At 42.1% G+C, this 20301-nt stretch overlaps 1 protein-coding gene across 1 annotated transcript; it reads right to left on the bottom strand.

Moving 5' to 3' along the window:
• Positions 1-262: 262 nt before the first annotated feature.
• Positions 263-15311, bottom strand: iav (transient receptor potential cation channel subfamily V iav). Its single transcript, XM_046611265.2, has 13 exons — positions 13824-15311; positions 9736-9961; positions 6332-6447; positions 5820-6056; positions 4753-4904; positions 4309-4525; positions 3996-4157; positions 3506-3703; positions 3308-3423; positions 2850-3190; positions 2458-2757; positions 1794-2094; positions 263-1504 (listed from the first exon to the last, which is right to left on the bottom strand). The coding sequence occupies exons 1-13, from the start codon at positions 14643-14645 to the stop codon at positions 1327-1329; spliced, it is 3366 nt and encodes a 1121-aa protein (XP_046467221.1). The 5' UTR covers positions 14646-15311; the 3' UTR covers positions 263-1326.
• Positions 15312-20301: the final 4990 nt, after the last annotated feature.

The raw sequence follows: 20301 nt of genomic DNA, 5'->3' as shown, positions 1-20301 counted from the left end.
TCGGTTCACGTGTGATCAGTGCTTCGTACTGGGTGTAATTTAACACGATCGAGTATTGAGTGGAGCGATTAACCGGGGCGAGTATAAAAAGTAGAATAAAGTAAACAAGACGGATGTAACGATTTTTCGATAAAACCGTTGTGATTTTAAAATTAACAACATCGTTTGTAATGTCTTGTGAAAATAGCTAACCGGATCAGAAATTGGGACTGAATTTTATTTCCCGACAACAAACGGGTATAATAAAATAATATCATATTCATAAATTGGAGTTTGATCATTTTTATACTTGTTATAAAACTGGTGTACAGTTTACATTATAATTGACTTTATGACAAATTCTGAAAATAGAGGTACAAATAATCGTTATAGATATTTGAACGGACACATGAACACTACCCAACTATGACAAGATCAAATCTATCGCCAAGTGCGAAGTTCGATCAGTTCTTAGTTCCGCTGGGTACCATGGAAGGACCCCGTAAGAACTAGGGACAGGAGATCAGCAATTAGATAGCGCAACTGTGACTTTTTAAAACGAACAACACCTCTGCGCTGGGCTTAAAATGTACTTTTAACGAAATTTTACTCGATAATTTGTTGTTCAAAACATCCTAGTGCAGCAGGTGTGAATCTGAAATTTGTAGAGCACATATTGTCAATTGACACGGAACGTGCGGGGACGCTTTACGTTATATGTATAGTGTATGCAATAGGTGTACGTGTGTACATATGAGCACGGAGTCCGAGAAATTGCTGGGTGTTTCAATCGATAGTTGAGAGGTAGTTCAATAATAGTTGGCCGCACCGAAACTTGTATATGTATAGGTATACAGATATTCAGGAATAGTGACTGCCCGCGCTGCATGTATTTATACCTAACTACGGTAGCAGCAGTATAGTTTTAAATTGAAAATCAATCTTGTACCTCCATAGCTAGCTACCTGCCAGCTAAAATTGGCGATTTTAAACGTGTAAAAGCTACGCGAAGTGCTTCTGCGACTTTGATACGGACTTCCGGAGTGGTTCGTGGGAACGTTCGCGTCTGGCAAACAAATCAACGATAATTCGCTAACTTTTCTCTTCGTTAAAAACCGTAATCCATGCTTGCTGCGTGGAATCTTGTCAACTAAGAAATCGCACGAATATTTGAGCCCACAATTTACGAGCCAATTAGTAATTGGTATGCCCTGGTCGAAAGCGAACCTTCTCTATATCCCGGGGGTGTCATCATCATCTCGGGAGATCTTTGATCCCTGAAATCCGCGATTCGAGAGGAATCCTACCGTGAAATCCGGGTTATTTTGGAGGGAAAACGATTCTAGGCTACGGACTTTCCGGGGAATTTTCCTTCCAGGCCAGAATCGTGTTCATATCCATAATTCCTCGCGTGCTCCAGGGTTCCAATGGATCTGGCGAAGACTCCGGTGATGCAGCAGGAGCCTCTGCTCCAGCCGATTTCTCCCTCCTCTTCCCGTGTCCCTCCACTTCCTTCGGTGCCACTCTGAGAAACACAAGCCACAGATCGCATCACGAATAATCGACCCTCGGCGAGTTCAAAATACGTTTACTAACGATAAAATTAGTTCACGTGTCAGCAAGACCCCTAAATGCGGCGCAGGTCATTTGACGCCGGGTTGCATCTCTTCCAAATTCAAAATCACCGAATCTTACTGATATTAAGGCCTGAGTGTTAGAGAAATTTAACACCACGTGACTTTGACTGTGGTGAGGTGTCTTTGGGTGTGAATTGAAAGTCAGTGAGTTATCAATTTTATAGGTGAAACGAATACCTGTTTTTCGCCGTTTTGACAGTCCTTCGTTTATTACCCTTGGCCGCGTGTCCGTTGACACAGTTAATCGTCGATACAGCCTTTGACGACGTGGAAATGTTTTGGGTGTCATTTTGCATCACTGTAGATTTTTCTTCCGGTTCATTGAGTAGCCGGTGATAGCCCGCGGTCAAGTCGCCGGAAGGTGAGGACGTGGAACTGTCTTCGTCTCCGTGGTGAGAATATTTCCTGCTCGCTGCGATTCTGCTGCTGGCAGAACGGATCCTTCGCAGTCGTGATTCCGTGCCAAGAAGAATGTTATCTGGATAAACCGATGAGTTTAGATCGCGCGAGGATAAAGGAAATGGCGCCGTCTCTGATTCACCGAACGTTGTCCGCAAATATAGCATCGAAATTAATAGCCTCGCAAAGATTTCGAGGGACTGTGAAAGATAGGGGGTGAAAGAGAGATTTTTTTCACATTGTTCACGAAGAACCATCGAGCACTTGATTTGTACCGAGTGTTGCGGTTCAATACCTTCCGTAATAATGTCGGGTTTTCTTTTCGCGGTGATTTCTTTCTTGTACGCTATATGATACCCTCTTTGAAATGGGTATTCGGGTGATAAAATTAGGGTGGATCAGGCGAGGGAAATGCAAGTAGTAAAAAAAAGCAGGGTTATACCTCCAAGAATGTCGTTATCGCTTGATTCGATCAGGAATTGTTTTTTGGCATTGACAGTGGAGGATGGTAGAAGCTTGGTAATTGATCGACGTTGATGAGCCTGAAGCGCCTGGACGTCCCCAACTTCGGATATAAGTTGAGCAGTTTTTGCAATGTTTAGTAAGATTGCGTCATCGCAGGTAGGATTTTCAGCGGTGATAACGAGATCGAGCAACGGGTCCGGATTTTCGTTCACCGTCACCGGTGACTTTAAATTCTGAGTCTCGTTATCCTCCAATCGTACCCCGAATAGATCTACAACTGAAGCGTAAGAAACGGTCAAATTACGCGGGAACGAACGCCCAAAGAGGCCCCAATAGTCTTAACCCTAACGGAATTCTTATGTAACTCACGGGTGTCTGTAATAAACGGCTTTCGTTCGGAATTGCCAGCGATGATTGCTTTTTTTTCAATCAATTCCGAAATCCCTGGCGATTTCCCGATTACAACCTGCGCCTTCTGGGTCACCTGCTGTTGCTGTTGCTGTTGCTGTTGCTGTTGCTGCGGCTGCGGCTTTTGCTGCGTTTTTGGTAATTTTGCTCCCCCGATCGGATTCGCCGTCGTTGGGATGCCTTGGGTCGCTGTGGTTATATCCAGATCGTGGGCGAATGCCATCACGTCAAGAGCAGCTGACAAGGCGTCGCCGAATCCGCCAGTTAATGCGGTAACTCCCGTCGGTTCGGTTGATGCAGTACTGAGAAATGATATACGTGCGTATTTTCATATGCTCGTCGTGCGGAAAAACTTTCATGGAAGTTTTTTAATGATGAACCAAGTGCAGTGTAACTTTCCAAAGTGCAGGAAACCGTACCTCGTTGGAACTCGTACAGGCGTTGAGAATGAAGTTCTCCCCCACATGATGATGCGAAGGTCTTCTCCAGTTATACCGCGTTTTCGCAACTCGTTTATTGTCACTTTTCCAACATGCTGCGTAACGCGCAAGGTTTTTTATACATGTAGGTTATCGGCAATCAGTGTATTGAGACCAACTTATAATAAATTCGCTTACCTTCCAGTTGATGACTGCACCTTTTCTCTGCTTTGCTCGCGTCTTGGATTTGCTCTTGATGACCATAACGCCCCGTTGCTCAGAGGCAGGATTGTTCGGGTCGTCGCCCGGGCCGAGCTTGATGCTGTACTCTTGCAGATAATTATGCGCCTCCTTTTGCGAAACGGCACGTTCCAAAGATACAACTATCTTAGCCCACTGAAACATTAAATGCTGGATTAAGCCTCCCTCGAAAAGAGTTTTCCGACTTCGGTGTCACAGACAGCGTTGACCTTTCATTGGCAAAAAATGTTCATTAATTGTCTCTAAATGCAACGTCTTATTTGATTGAACGTAACTGTGCGGATATAACAAATTTTGGTAGTTTGGTGTCGTGAAATAAAACGTAAGACTTCTCTTTCAACTATCCGAAAGAGCTGTCAGCTTGAAGAAGTATTTTAAAATTGACGATCCATCTTAGCGTGAAGATTATTTATCGTTTGACAGGAACCTGCTTCATCCATTCCTTCTCGCTCTGCTCAATGACGTGAGCATAAGTGTTCCCCATCATGGCTATCAACATGTTGAGTAATAGTATGGGTACTAGAACCATGAAAATGGCGAACACCGTCTTACTCAGATTCGGGTACGTCGTAAGGCCCAGCTCCGTGTACTGGAATTTATATTAAATGTTAACTATCTCACGAGGTTCACCGCAATCGTAATACCCCAGAGTTGTGCGTGCGGTTAAATATGCTTCCCGTCTTGCGCACGTAATATGGATATTCTAATTTCTTAAGTACAAAGATGTTACGTATACTTACGCTGTAGTCTCCAAGGGTAATCTGAAACAGTGCCATCCAAGTGGAAGCGTAGGAGTCGTAGAGGGTATGTCTGTCCCTAGGGAACCCCTTGTAAAGAAAGAAGAAAGACTGGGAAAATCCAAGAAGCACAACGGTGTATATCATTCCAAACGTCAACATGTCGCCGGTTATCATGCTGTACACCATCGTTACGAAAGGACCGGTTAGTCGTACAGCCCTGCAAATGTTGACTGTATATAATCGCCTTTAAGTATCTACAAGCAAGTCTACACGAGTTGACCGCCTTGCTGTTAAAAACCGAGTCTTCGTAATTTCTAGTCCTTGGGACTCTGGGGCTTTTCAAGTGTCGGTAAGTTGGATAACGCTGATGTTCACCAGTAATAGTTAGTAAATTTCAGTGCGTAACTCTGTGCAACGATTGAACACCGTCCAAGACTTCCTTACCCTGCGAAAAACATGAGGAGAAACCATGAGCCAGGAACAGCTACAATCAAAATCGCATCTTCGGCCCAACGGTTTTCGGCAAGTCGGCACGGGATGCAGGTGAGGATCAACAGATTGCTCACCAGGAATATGAGTTTTGCGGGCTCGTGGCTCTGCGATATAAGAGAAAAAAAAAATGCTGCTTTAAACAGTCCAAAGTTCGGATCGGTTCGTACATGGAACAAGAGTGCGGAATGCGATATGACGCTCAGATCGTGATAATGCCGTGCAGTTAATTCTATTCAAGGCACACGCTTCAGCGATTGCAATTCAAGTTCCGCGGTATCCCCTTCTCAAATTGTTTCTTCGCCTCTTTATTGACACCCACGCACACTGAATTTCAACGAACTTGACAAGACGCGTTGATTTCCGATTCACCTCGTGTCCTCGCGAGATTATATAGGATAAGTCTATAGTCTTTTGTATCAGATTGTTTAATTACGATCGCACGTTCTTTTTCCGGCTCTTCTTCACCCCTTTTTATTGCTGTTTATTATTATTTATATAAAAACATAAACAAGTCCTTGCTTGGCACGGATTCCGTCATTTTCAGGAATCGCCTTTTCCTATCGCACGTGTTAATTTCAAACACAGTAACGCGTAATGTTACGCAACCGAACAATAATTGGATACCAAGTTAATTAGTTCGTGTAAAGGGATATTCTGAGGATTTGAAATGGATTCATAAAGACGTCGAAAACAGATGGACAAACAAACAACCAAAAATTTCTCAATTACGGACTCTGAATGGCTCGATGTTTTCTAAAGACCGCGATAATTAATCAGTGATATAAGCATTTCGCACAATCGACGGATAATAGGATCGCGGTAAAACTCATTCTCCAGACAAGATTACGTTGCTTCGGCATTCATGTATTCATTCGCACCTGCTCGATCTATGCGTCATGTATACGTGGCTGGCCATAAGTAAGTACCTTTGTACTTACGCAACGCATGAGATGGCGAGTAGAACTATATGCAGGCAGAACTTTGGAAGGTGGAAAATAATATGCGTTATAGTCGCGTACCAGTTGCCTGAGGAAGGACAGAAGTCCGATGTTGATAACCTCGCCGCCCAACTGCACGAGAATGTAACTGAGGACTCCGAGAACTGTGATGGCTTCCGCTATGGTTCTTGCCACGTCTGTTGGGTCTTCCGGCCAGGCCAGGAGGTCCGATTCCGCGTATTCGGGACGCAAGTAGACCGCCAATGACAACGACACCAAATGGAAAATTAGGATAACCAGTCGCTTTAGAAATTGAAGCTGTTAAAAACATAACGAAAGGATTTTTGCACATCTGATCCGGACGATAAGATCTCTGCATCAAAGGGCCACTTTTGCCGATGAACAATAGTCCGTCACAGTCTGGGCTTAGGTACTCTGATATATTCATTGAAAGATGTAACATTTTATTAAATATACGACACAGTTGGTTTACCGCAGAAGTTACTAAAGCAACAGCAGATTTGATTTCAAAAGTGGCTTCATTGAAAGAGATTTTTCCTCATGTCTACCGTACAAATAAATCGAAATCTCACGCGGGCAAAAGTTTTCCACTTTTCTTCAAGCAGACGTTGAATTATACCGCCATCGAGCATGTCCAAGTGTTCCTCTTTGGTACCGTTCAGGATTATGAATAGTGCCGAGTTCCAGTCTGAAAGGAGAATTTTTTAATTTGTGTCGGTATAAGAAATCGCCCGAGGCTGTGCGCTGCAGTGAGCTTGGCGAATTGAAGCGCGGAAGCAGCGTCTTATCTAACCCACGTCTCTGAGGTAAATTGGAACGGAAAGAAAATTTTCCGTTTTCGCGAAATTGATGCAACGGAGAAAGAACGCTTTGAGCCAGATCGATGTAACGAAATTAACTTGCATGGATATCTTGAAGAAATTGTTACGGTAACTAGGAGATGATGCAACTAATCAGTGACGCGTATGAGAAAAATCGGATGCGAATAGTAGTCGTATCTTTGGTTCTGGAAAATAATCACCCTGTACGAATGGTCAAGTGCACAGGTGTTAATGTCGGACATTAGCAACGCACCGTGAGCTCAAACATGTCGGTATAGTAACGAGCTTCGCAATACAAGTGAAATATATGTATGTATGTGTACATCGTGCAGCGGCCAACAATTACCGTAATACGGTTGAAATGGTCTTTGCTTTATTCGTTTTTAGATTGGTCAAACGAGCGAAGATGGCGTGTCCTCGTGAGCTGCGAACCGAGCTTAGTGTAATTGGCCTCACTTGACTAGCCCCCGGTTATTCGATTAACGAGTGGATTCGCGTGAATAGATCTGTAATGAGGTGGACTTCCACATTCCGTGTCACCGTTTGTCGTGCCGGTACACTCGACGTCAGTCAGAATTTACCCGAATCAATTCGTTGACAGGGCATTATCGTGCAAATATACTCGTGCAAAGTACGAGGGTTGAAAATTTTTTACGTGTTCCAGCCGCAGGTTGTTGAGCACAATCTATAGATTTGGCACTTTAGATTATTGATTTTCGAGGCTGATTGCTGTGCCGCGACATGCGCCTTTCTTGTTTCTGGTGCAACGTACACAGTGACCCAAGCAGGATAGAGGGTGGTTAGGCAGGAGGAACGCTTTGATATATTGCGCAGCATAGAGGGATCAACGAAACTGACATTCTCAGCCTTGCGTTATTTATCATCAGACTTCTCCTAGAATATGTAAGCCAAAATTCTCGGTCCATTTAACCCTTTTAAAAGGAGCTACGCGAGTCTCACCAAGTAAAAACGAGCCTTGACTGAATTGACTCCCAGAAATTCCGTCGCGAGCTCGAACACTCACGGTCAAATTCTGCGGAATAATTCCCCTGTGTAATTAAAATCTTCTCATTCGTTTTATGCACGATCATCTTGGGCAAGAGCGACGTTTGACTCCAGCGCGCGCAGTGGCGGAATTCGGCAATTTTTGCGGGGATGACGGATAGTTGACTTCTTTTCAATGATTTCGTCCCCATTTCTGGGGTGAATCTGAATTTATGAAAGGGATTAACCAATGGCAACGGTGTTGCACAGCAAATCACCAATAAGATTGTCATTTTTGGAGTCCAATCACTAGATTCAAGAGGTGACGAAGACGCTGTTCATAATTTCAAACACTCTACAGGGCTACCAGTGAGTCAGTGAATCCACTATCAGTTACTTTTATTCTACAAGGTCACTTTTAGTTATCTTCTCTACGTTTTTGGTCTTTCAATTCAGAATGCCTTATCAGATTTTAGACTTAGTTTGATTTAAAACTGGAAATCACTGACATTTCTTTTTGTCCAAACGTAATTTTTATCGCGAGTCGTTTTTTATTTAAATGTGGGATCGAAATGCGTAGCCTTACAGCTCTTGCCGTGTATGCAAATCGCAACTTCATATATTCATAATCGTTTTTTGAGCAATCATTTTTATAATAATTATCTTACCCGCTTTAAAGCAATAAATTTCTTTCATGTTTGAATGTTTTGTTTCGAAAAAAAAAATAGCTATAAAATTTTTCATTCTAGATGTTTCGAACACGGTGTCACGTAGCCGAGACAAGAGTAATTACGAGAGTCGGGATAATTTTTTCTCGCATCTTTGAATCGATTTGTAATGTTTTGTAAAATGATTGTGCTATTGCCAGAAAGGGCGCTCTAGTTATCTATGGTTGAATAAACATCATATGGATTTTTAATCGATTTATTTCGCTGCGAGACGGGCTTTGAGGTTATATTTACTAATTCAGATGATAAATTGTCGGTCTTAACTGACCAGAGCGCACTTCCTCAAATTAGACAGATCGTGTCATGAAAAATTTCAAGTCTAATTGATGTTTTACGAAAAAAATACTTTATCCGGGCTGCAGTAAGTGGTTTTAGACGAGAATAATGATGCCAGTAGCACGAGCTGAAGACCAACCAAAAGCCCTCTACTGGAATCATTATTCACACCAAAAACAGTTCACGGGCAAGCCCAATAAAATATTTTTTATGGCCCAGGCATGAAACAGTTGACAAATACGACACGCGGTGATTGAGATTATGGCGTCCTGTCAGTTCGGCGATGTGATAGCATTACTGTGCGCATGCGCACCTGGGATTGTATAGCTTAGTTTTGATGCGCACTTCGAGCTGCGCTTCAAAGTTGCGTCATAGACTTTACACCGCAATTTCGAACTTGGCGGTATAAAGCACCACTTTACGGAACGAAAACAACCACCAAAAATGGACTATTTCGTGCCTTTACAGTAGCAATACTTTCAAATTCGTCTCGTGACCCTGTTCTCAAATCACCCAAGGTAATATATTTCGATTATGCAGTTAACGCACAAGTGCCGAGCGAGTTCTGTCATTTTTCGGCCACTCACTGGCAGCCCGGCATGCTCGAGAAAAGTCACTTTTTTCATTTTTTCCGACTTACCCTGCTGACATAACTATCTTCCGCCACAAGCAGCGACACTTGTCTTCGCGCAGACAACGAATGGGGCCGCGACCGTGAAAAGCATGGAGACTACATAAGGAGACCGATCTCCGTGTAAAAAAATAGCTGTTTGAAATAAGATGGCACTTGGTGTTCCGTATGCACCGAAGACAGTGGAAGGAGTATAAGGCGGTAGTGAAAACCTTCTACGAATCACATTGCAACGTCATCGATCGGTCGATCTTGGGCATCCCTGCAACCAATGGCACTTCTGTGCAAAAGGAACACTAGCGACACTATCGGTACTAAAAATAGACCTAACGTGTACGATTACTGTGACAAATTTTGTCAGTTCAGCCATTTCAGTTCGATCTCCATGGTGGAAAGGATAAAAAACTGAGGAAGACCCCGAATCGAGTGTCGAAAATGGTTGGGTCCAGTCGTGGTACCACAGATCCACATAATGACTGTGCCTACAGAGTGGCCGAAAATTGGTACGGAGCTCGAATCAATCCTCGTCAACGTACTTGTCCTGCCGTCGGGTAAGAGGGTGTCCAGAGCATTGAGCGGATAGGCGGAGCACGTGATGTTGCTATAGCGCCAGAATTCTCGGGCCGAGAGCTCCAGCATTTCCCGAAAGACTTCGGCACGCCCCAGCTGGCAGGCCAGGGTGAGAGGCGTTAGCCCAGCAGAATTGGCGATTCCGTTACGAGCGGGCAGTTTCGGGTGCCTCAACGCGTAGCCGAACATGTCCTGGAAGATGACGTTAGTTCAATCATCTGCCGGCCGAAAGCAATCGACGCCGTCCAGGCGAACCGTGCCATGCCGGCCGGCGGTTGCTGGAAAAGATCTACGAGACAATGTCGGCTGGCGTGTTCTCTTGATTAAGTCCGGCCGTGACCAACCGTTACGCCGGGCTCCTTCGCCTGTCATAAACTATGGCACAGCTGCCGTTGTTGGATATCAAAAGACCGACGTTCGTTATTTCAGGGAAGCGCGCAGTGCATCCAGCCAAGTATGACCTCGACCTCTTCCCAAATTCATTCGCACGTTATACGGATAAAGTGTAGGGGTGTGCGAATAGTGATCGAATCGAATCGAATATCAAAGTAATTAGGGTGCATTTCAATTAATCAAACGGTTGTATTATCCGAATTGTTCAGCTCGGATTTCAAATCCTCCAATTTTTTTTTCTGTCTTCAGAGTATATATACACGGTCGAATGAAAGGTGCGACTGTCGAAATTGTTTTTGACAAGTAATTGAATGTAATTTGTAGAAGTTATTGAGTAAATCACAAGTTGAAGTTCAATAAATTCCGACTGAATTATTTGAACACCTCCTTACAAGTATGTAAAATAAAAATTGAAATAATTTCATCTCGAATGCGAATCAAATTATTTGATTTACGTTTAATTCGAGGTCGAATTATTCGCACACTCCGAGTAAAATATTGTTGAAAGAAATAGGTGAAGAGCGACCTCTGTCTACATTCTTCCTCTAATCTACAGCCAAGTCAGTTTTCCTAAATAATGTAAAAATTTCGAAAATCGGACACGGTTTGACTTCACGTTTTTGTTTCCAACTTCCCTGTTTGTTTGGTTCACGGGCGCTTAACGGTTCTGATGATATATGACTCTGAATTATACAGTTCCAGAAGTTCTAGGGCACTTTTATCGTAAGAACAATAGTTTCTGAGAAATTGAAGTTAAAATAGAAGCTGACACAAAACTTTGACTTGCCACATCTTTTTCGTTTTTATCCGGTCACAAACCTGTCTCATACCACTTTATGATAGTTGATTAGAATAGAATTTTTTGCGCTGGTAAAGTATGTAATTGTACAAATGAATGGATTGAGTAGAAATTTTTCTTGATTAGAAGCTATTCGATTCGGCATGTAATGATCCATAGATATCGCGATATATTGAGGTGTCGTAATGTTCCAGAAGGGGCCAATTAGAAAAATGTAGTGTATTATTTCAACACAAACGCCGCATGTTTACCATTTTCGGACGAAATATGTGAACATTGACACAAATGCAGTACCTACTTTATTGTCTTTCCTTATACATTACGACACGTTCTCCGAAATGCTTTGACGTTCCGATATTGTGTTCATAAACAAGCCTTCATGCAGTGTCGAATATGATCAACTATACTATTGTAACTCATGGTGGAAGGTAAGTTACAAAATTCCAAAGTAAGTAGTCATTTGCTGACATTGCGATATTCTCGGAGACGGAAATGTGGTAATATGATTCGTACTATATTCAATATGCAGTGATATCTGTAATACCGCATATCCAATTTATTATTATCGTCTTATCCGATAACAGCATCAAGAAAAATTCAAGATGTAATATCTCACTCTGGAGAAAATTGGCGTCGACTATTGTTAGACTCACTTCGAAATTCTCTCTGTAAATTTTTTCTCAATAAAATAGCGGAGCTCTTTGAGGAAACAAGGCCTGCACGGTGTACCTGATTACTCGCTAAGCTCTTTTTTTTTTTTTTTTGTTCAAAAGTCTGTACAAATCGTTAGCTATGCATGTCCTTCAACTGTGCACCATTTATCCGATCCTGTTTTACGGTACAGAATATCCCCGCTGTTCGGCCGACTTTTTTTCTACCCAGGAAAGATTGAAAACAAATTCGGATATTGCACAGTCAACGTGCACAGTGAACGGACACAAGAAACTGCGTCTGTCAAATTCAAAATAAAATCCGTATTTTTTGAGGTCCAATCGCGTGCCAATAATTGGTAAAAGGCCACCCGTACGCGTATAAAGGGTATAGAAAAAAAAGGAAGTAAAAAAATCGTTCAAAAAAACATAAAACATCGGAGCATTAAATTGTGGGTGCGCCGATGCGTCCGAAAGGGGTTCTCGCGAGGCACGTGTACAGATATGAAATTTTTCACTGAAGATAAAAATAAAAAAATCCCCGGCTTAATCCCTTACGTTAAAGGTTTGTCCGAAAAAATTAAACGGGTGTAAAGTCAACAATATTGCGGGTGTACTTTTCTCAAAGTTGGAGTCGATCGCACTAACAATACATGAGACCAACACTGTACGTAAGATTGGTTATAAAAATTTCATAAAAACATTTATAGGCCAGACATGTTTTCATGACATTTAACAAGTCGCATCTGAGATCATTAACATGCAGGTGTTAGAAATCGTAAGCCAGAGAGACTCGCTCTAACAGCCCACTGAATACACGAAGGGAAAACCCTTGACCATGACGATGCCATGATGTTAACCAGTGAAAAAAATAGATGCACAAAACCAACAAGAGAAACAATCCACAATAGCGGTAATACTTAACAATAGAAGTTACAACCGTATCGACATCCAAAATCTCATCAGTCACTTGTACCTTGTACATTCTGTAATGCAAACCAACATCGATTTCCACATTGATCCATGTATCGATTTTAATCTCAATCAATCGGTCGATATGCTGATGATTTTACTTTAAGCATAAATGTCAGTTGCAACCGTCATAATCTAATAGTGGACGTCAATTTTCATAGGTAATACTGTGTCCGTGATATTTCTAACGGTGGAGAAATAAGTCTTGAAATTATATTTGTATAATAAATACAACATATGACGTAAAATATGGTAATAACCCTCACCGAGAAAATTTCTAATTATGATTACTTCACAGTCCTTAACTATTTTCATTTTTTACCACAATCGAAACATGTGCGTAGTTCTGAGTACAAAATGAATAATAGTTTCGTAACTATAACCAGAAAGTCTAGTATTTAGGTGTTATTATTTTTTTTTTATCAGGATCACTCACATGTAATGATTGTGATAATTTGCTGTTCGTGCAACAATAAATCGATGTCGAGGCCTTACTTAGTTGAAAATTTTAGTATTGACAATTATAATCACACTAGGTAGTTACTTCCATCACATTTCTTTGTAATCCCAACAATGTTCAAACCGTTACTGCAACGATATCCATTTTACTAGAATTTTCTAGTAATTATGACAGATGAAATATTTCTCATCAATTTTAAAACCACATTATTCTAATATGAGTACGGCCAGCCGGCAACCTGCCCCAAACGTAGTATAAAAAACTTGGTCGTAAAATAAAGTATTCAAGAATTGAAAATTACTTTTTACGACCTAAATTATACATGGGGTCGAAGTTAGTAACGTTATTGTAATAATGCATGTTAGGAGAACCCGTTATTTCATGAAGCTGAAGTGGGTAACGTTATCGTAATGAATCAAGTTTGTATTTCAAAATTATATTAACTAAAAATATACAAAAAAACTTTGGAAAATTGATTACTACGTTAGTCACTATGAAATTGCAAAATAGTGATTTTTTCCCTCTACGTTTCGTTATGTGAACGTTACTGACTTCAGTCTCTTCTTGTTTCCCAGCTCAAGAATAGTCTGGAATTCCGTAAGCCGTAATAATGCAAAGTATGCTAATGTTTTGTGAACTTGCACTCCTTCAAAGTTAATCTAAAATTTCTAAATACTGGGTTTTTCCTCATCGCTTTGTGTTACGTCAGCGTTAACAACTTCAACCTCATAATTAATCCTCGCGTACGGATGTACGTTATGTAATATACATATTACGCACCAGTTCGTCGCAAACGACGACCATGTGTAAAATCATATTGCCGAAGGAGTCCTGCTCATCGGGATGAGCTCCGGAGTCGAGGAGCAGATTGTAGACGCCCTCGTTCGCGCAGCAGGCCGCCCATGCCAAGGGATACTCGCCGAGATAAGCGAGTCCTTCGTAGTCGGTTGTCCGAGCCGGTCTCAACCTCTGCTGATCCTTCGGAAGGAAGAAGCTGCCCGTGGCTCGTTGCGAGACGGCGGCGCCGGCCTCGACGAGGTCCTGTACGAGCTCGTTGTTGTTGTAGGCTATGGCTAGGTGGAGAGCGCTGGCCCCGAGGTACTCCTCGCCCTCGACGACGTCGATGGCCAGCTTGGGGAAACACTTGAGCAAAATGCGGGCGACGCGGGTGTGAATCCGGGTGTCGCAAATGATGAGGACGTGGAGGAGGGTCTCCCCGAGGGAGCCGCGGTACTGCATCTGCCAGCAGGCGTCGTGGTCCTTCCACTGGGCGAGGGGGTCGAACTTGGAGAGCGATGCCTCGATCGGCAGGATGACCTCCTCCAGGTCCCGGAACTTCCACCTGAGGTACTCCGCTCTGTTTATCACCTGGCCCTTCCCCTCGGCGTACATCAGGACGCTGAACTGTTCCCGGATGACCCTTTCGACCTCCAGCTGACCCCCGCTGTTGTAGGCCTCGATAAGCTCGCCCCCCTTCTTGTAGTTCGCCAGCCGGTAGAGCAGGCACTGGTCCTGGTTGCTGGCCTGGCTGATCACTCGGTCCAGGATCGAACCAGCGTTGACCTGGCTTGCCCGTCCGCGACACGAGCACACGCCGCCCATTCAAACATCCTTGTCAAAAGTACTCGGTCTTCGCTCACCTCCACCTGATCAGGATGCGCGAGGTTCGGCCCGCCGGAAATTCCGGGGACCGGGAATCATTCTGGTATATTCACCGGATTTAACCGATTCTGAGCTTGCGAACCTCGTGCATGCTTGCAGGAGTTGTCAGGCAATGACTGCGCTACGGCGTCGCTAGAGCTTCCTGTAATCTATAACCAGTACCTGGTGCCAGCAGACACTGCGAGGTCACCGGGTCAATTTTCCTCTAATTGCAACCGTTATTCGCGGTTCCCCACCATTTGGTATCACTTTGGAAGTCCGAGTTTGCGTCAGGTGCCTCGTCACGACGCTCGCATGCCTCGCCAAACGACCAAGTGATTTTTCACCGCTCCTTCAACGGTACTCCGTGGAATTCCCCCGAGGTACTAGCACTGCCGAGGACGCGCTGACCTGGGGGACCTTCTTCGGGGATTCGTATTGAATGTTGCCACGGGTTACCCGTAAACAAGGCGATACCGGGATTGGCTGTCGGGCCTTCTGTTTTACGCTCAACGCAACAGCGGCATCCCCACCTTTCGTCGGTGCAAAATTCGCTAGTAAGAAAATTGACGACGTCCGGAATGACGTGGAGAAATTTATTAGTCATATCCCGTGCAATGTGTTTCGACCCGACGCTGCACCGCACACGAGATCCGAATCCTCAGGTCTTTTCGTTAACGCGCCAGACCATTATCCGAGGATCAATAATGATGTATATATTGATGCTGGCTCGTCGTTCAGGCAATTTAAACGATATCGCGTTATATCATTCGGCATTTGAAATGAAAGTTGAAATTCAAGTTGAGGAAGAGGAAGAAAAAGCTGAGTAAGTGGTCCGGAATCATTTATATATCTCGAGAGATAAACGTAGAACCAGCTATGAGCCTGCAACATATACCTATACTATATTCCACTATTCCAAAGACCGCCGCCTTCCAGCTCGTCTCCTCTAATTGTCTTCAACCCTCACTGAAGTAGCCTCCACTTAGCTCCGCAGGACTGAGTTCAATCGAGCTGCTTAACTTCGTGAAATCGAGTTTCAACAAAAGCACGAACGTAGCAATTGCGGCTCTCCCACAAATTGTTCTGGTCATTGTGTAGATCGAGAATATAGCTGCTTACAATGAGTACTTAAATATATACAAACATTTCATTCCATTTACGCAAATAGCAACTATACGCCCATTATATCTTGTATTATCCACCATTTGTCAGAGTCGAGGAATTTACGACTATGTTTATAATTCATTCGAAGACAGGATATACACGATAGCAGATAATTAGCATTCGTTGAAATATGGTACGCGGTGTGCGAGTGTCGAACTAATGCGTGCTTTGAAAGAAAATGTATCGCCTGTCGCGGACGGAAAAAAAAACAATCATTTATGTATAGTTTGTACATTATACATATACAGAGTGAATTGCTTACGACTTAATGGTTTAACATAATCCTAACAAAACAAACGTTCTTGCTCTTGAATTTTAGCGCGTGCGCATTAAACCATCAAGTCGTTAGCAATTCACTCTGTATAGGCAGCTTTCCGTAGAGTTGACTATATGTATAATTTTGCGGTGGAAGTCGACAACGGTGACACCGTATAAATTAATATGAGAAAATTGATGACTCAGTTCCAACTGAGTGTAATTGTACCGGTGACGTGTCAGGAAATAAGAGTGCGTAAGTGCATATTAGTTACTTTCGAGTAAGAGGGCGAAAGTACAACGCATTACCAACCAACGTAATACTCGTCAGATTCTCAATATTCGTCGCGGTGCCGAACCAGGGCCAAATGAATGGTACGAACTTCGCATGTGGATTAACTAATTGTAAAACTGAGAAGCTAGCTAAGCTGAGCCGAGTCTGGAGACGGAAGGAAGGCAGGCCGGGATACCAAAATGCCGACTCAAGTGGCCGAGAGACGTGCGCTGCATATCTATCGCCGAATGCTGTTCTTTGTCGCTGCGGCTTGCCTGTATTTTAAAACCGGTTTGGCTCTAGGAGTTGCTTTCATAGACTTGTTGTTCTTCAAGTGCGCATCCACCGTCTCGATAACCGAGAAGATGAAGAAGAGGAAACGGTGCATCACATGCATGCAACGCACACAGCGCAGCTACTTGGCAACCATGCAGCTGTGGGACTGCACGTGGAATTCGAAAAATCTGAACGCATGTATGATCGGCTCAATAACTTTGGATCGTTGACCGCTATGGTTTCTAGCGTAGTCATGCAACTTCGGCATTTTGCGGGTGATGCTCTGCAGCTACTGGAAGGCACTTGAAGCTTACCGCAAATCTGCCTTCCAGGCATGATCGATCAAAGGTAAAGTTTTAGTCGCGATGTGCAAAGCGAACTTTTTTTTTATCGTTCTGTACACGGAGAGCCTGGAACAAAGTTGTGTGTCTCGTACATTATACACAGCTTTACTTTACTGGCAGACATTTCGTCCGATATCAATTTTTTTCATCAACCAACGGTCACACGCCGATCTCAATTTCTAGTTGCGGTTGCTGTAAATTTATTGACTATTTTCATTTTTTATCCAAACCGAGAAATGTAGTTCTGGGTACAAAATGGGACAACTATAATTATACTAAATAGTTGTTTGTACCACAGATTTTTGTAAGCGCGATTGTATTTGAATCGTTATTGCAAGAATGCCCATTATTCTAGAATGTTCTAGTTACTCTGCAGTCTAACAAATGAAATTTCTTTCATACACTGCTACGTATTCCGAACTGTTCACATAATTCAGTTATCTAAAGTTGTCGCGCTGTTTTGTAGTATAATCTGTCGTCTGGAAATTTCGTTCCACAAAACCGTAAACATGCATTTATCGTCGGATATAAGTAGTGATGTTTTTTCGTTCCGGGCAATTCAAGTTTGGCTACAATGAAGTGGGTCGAATATTATCTGTAAAATTAGTTTCAAAGAACAGATCCTATGATAATTTTGACATACACAGTGTGAAAATTACGTCTAATTATAATAATCTTAACTAAATATGTTTATTTCCTCGATACAAATAAATGTTTTTTGGCACAAGTTTCACGGTTTCAAACGTTCGAGAATAACAATAAATTACGTAAGATACTATCGTTATCTGGTGAAAAGGGTCACTGGTATAGGCTTTGCGTAGATCATCCGACAATATATCACACACGGTATCGAATTTATTCTACATTTGAACAAAACAAGAGCGTAGAAGCTATACTGATGATTACTTTTCGATTTTATTATCGCACAAAGCTCATTACAATACTCGTTTTCAATCAAGTTTGATCGTTCATGTGGTTTATTAGCATGCTGATAGTGGGGGCAATTCTGATACGGCATCACTACCACCGTATAATGTAAAATTGATTGAGCAATAATAAATCTGAGGGAAAACCTAAAATGAAGTTTTAAAAATCGAGAAAAAGGCCTCTGTTTCACTACATCGTCAAAAACGAAAATGGTCTATAATACTTCGTCTACAGGTTGAAGTAGAATATGATCAAGCCTTCACCAGCCTCCAAGTTTGTAAATTATTTTGAAACTGGTATTTCTGAAAGTATATGAATAACTCAGCTGCGCGCTTGGAAATTATACTCCAATTAAATATTAATTATTTTCCACTTAGACTTATCATGAAGTTAACGAATTCTATTAAACTCGATTTTGCCCGGCTTCTTCCAGAAATGTCAGAAACAAATAATTCTCCGCTTGTTCTTTTATCTTATGTACTATCGTATCAACTCTACAAACGGCTTGGCATAATGTGGGCTCGAAATTGAAACTGGCTACGCTTGCAGAAAACTGGAATTTAAAATTACTGTTATAGTCTCACCGACATTTGAACTCACAATACGCATAGATTATTTATACGGAAAGTCACGTGTCACTGCCGAACACCAAAATCATCTACTCCTCAGCTCAATTTGGATCATATTAAATATTTGCTAGTTAGATTATGTTTAAACGGTTTTTATTGTGTTTTCATATCGTTAGAACCTTAATACGTACTGTTTATAATCCTCGCCGACGTGAATCATCCGTGCAGTGTGGAAATCTTGGCGGTTGCAAATGCGCGATAATCATACTCAAATAACAATCTGCGATATTTATTATACGCTGCACGGGCGAAATGACAGGGCTTATTTATTCCCGGGATAATCTTACACTTTATCGATTAGAGTGGGTCCATCCCCCTACATATCTATATATATACGTATATAAATATAATTTGTTGAAGGCGAATTGTAAAATTGACTTGCCTGTCACGTGTTTTCGGCTAACTCCTAACTCAACGATCCTCTTTCCTCTTCGAGTATAATTTAGCCCCAGGATAACTTGACTTTGCAAGACTTAATTTTACGACTTGCGTTATCGTCCGTTTAAAGGACCCTTCGAAGGTAACGAACCATCTTTTTAAGAACGCACGTAACGCGATAACTAAGTTGGTAACCTTTCAATTAGGCTGGCCTAGCTCCCCGGCAATTGGTCTTACGTTGGTGTAATTATCTTCTTCCACCGGATTAAAGATCTCGCAATTATTCCGGTCACTCTGTTGTGGAGAGAGGCTTCGCCAGCTGCAAAGCAGTCGCCCCCACTCGTCAGGCTCTGCCATTTTTTCGTACTTTTTCTCCTTACAATCGCCGGCGATATTACCTATGTGCCTACCTGACATTGCGAAAGTGTAATAGGCGAAAGGACTTGCATTGCATGGGTCCTGCGGCCGTGTGGCCCACAAGGCCCAGCGCAAGAGCTGCCCACTGTACATGTATGTGACTATCTCATATTCACGCTGCAGAAATTTTATCAGATCACCTGGAAAATTCAAGTAACGAAGACAGCTAAATTTCTGGCTGTACAATAATAACAAACTTAAAAATTCAGTCACGGCAAATAGATTCGATTCAATTTGAAGAAAACTTTTACTGCAGGGACAAATCAGACAAAATTTTGCCAACGTAACATATCAGCTTGGGCGAATTAAAAATGTAAATTATTTCGGGAAAACATAAACTTTCTGTACCAAGTTCACCGGTACAGAACTAAAATTTAGTTGCTTTAAGCATTATCATTTTTCCGAGTGTATATTTATTACTAATAGCGGTTATTTAAAAACTCGAAAGAAGTTACGTAGGGGCTATTCCGCGTCAACCGGATCAGTCATCTCTCAGATATTTTTTTAATTTGGCATGTGGATTGTGTAAGGGGAGTTAGATTTTTGTGCCAAAGCGCGAATCTCATAATGCAAAATTCGATTTTTTATTAACAATAACAAATTAGACTCCCATTTTTTTCAAAAATTCATAACTTCGGCAACAAATTAGATACAATTTTTTTTTTTTTTTCAAATTACGCGGAAAGCTCCATAGAATTTAAAAAAAAATACGAAATGGTAAAAAAAAGTTGTTATCAATTGTTTATTTAACAATTAATTTTTCAAAGATTTTTAAAACAGTGACCGACACGATCAAAAAATTTTTTTAAAATTCTGACATGTTCCTTGAACTGTACTACAACCTGTGAATTAATTCCAGAGGGGTGTTTTTCTTCGTTTTCGAGTAAAAAATCATTAAAGGTGTCGATGCGCATGAAATTGCGGCGCGTCGAGTCTCTACGTAATGGCGG

The sequence above is a fragment of the Neodiprion pinetum genome, chromosome 2 (assembly GCF_021155775.2).
Source record: "Neodiprion pinetum isolate iyNeoPine1 chromosome 2, iyNeoPine1.2, whole genome shotgun sequence".
NCBI classification, from domain to species: Eukaryota; Metazoa; Arthropoda; class Insecta; order Hymenoptera; family Diprionidae; genus Neodiprion; species Neodiprion pinetum.
This window is presented reverse-complemented; position numbering and strand designations above follow the sequence as displayed.

What these genes read in the sequence shown, in the direction of transcription:
- iav (XM_046611265.2), bottom strand. Translation starts at nt 14,645, where the DNA reads ATGGGCGGCGTGTGCTCGTGTCGCGGACGGGCAAGCCAGGTCAACGCT. An exon ending in AGTGGAAAACTTTTGCCCGC is followed by an intron (nt 6,057 to 6,331) that starts GTGAGATTTCGA and finishes TGTTTTTAACAG; the next exon opens with CTTCAATTTCTAAAGCGACT. An exon ending in GCCGTTTATTACAGACACCC is followed by an intron (nt 2,758 to 2,849) that starts GTGAGTTACATA and finishes CTTACGCTTCAG; the next exon opens with TTGTAGATCTATTCGGGGTA.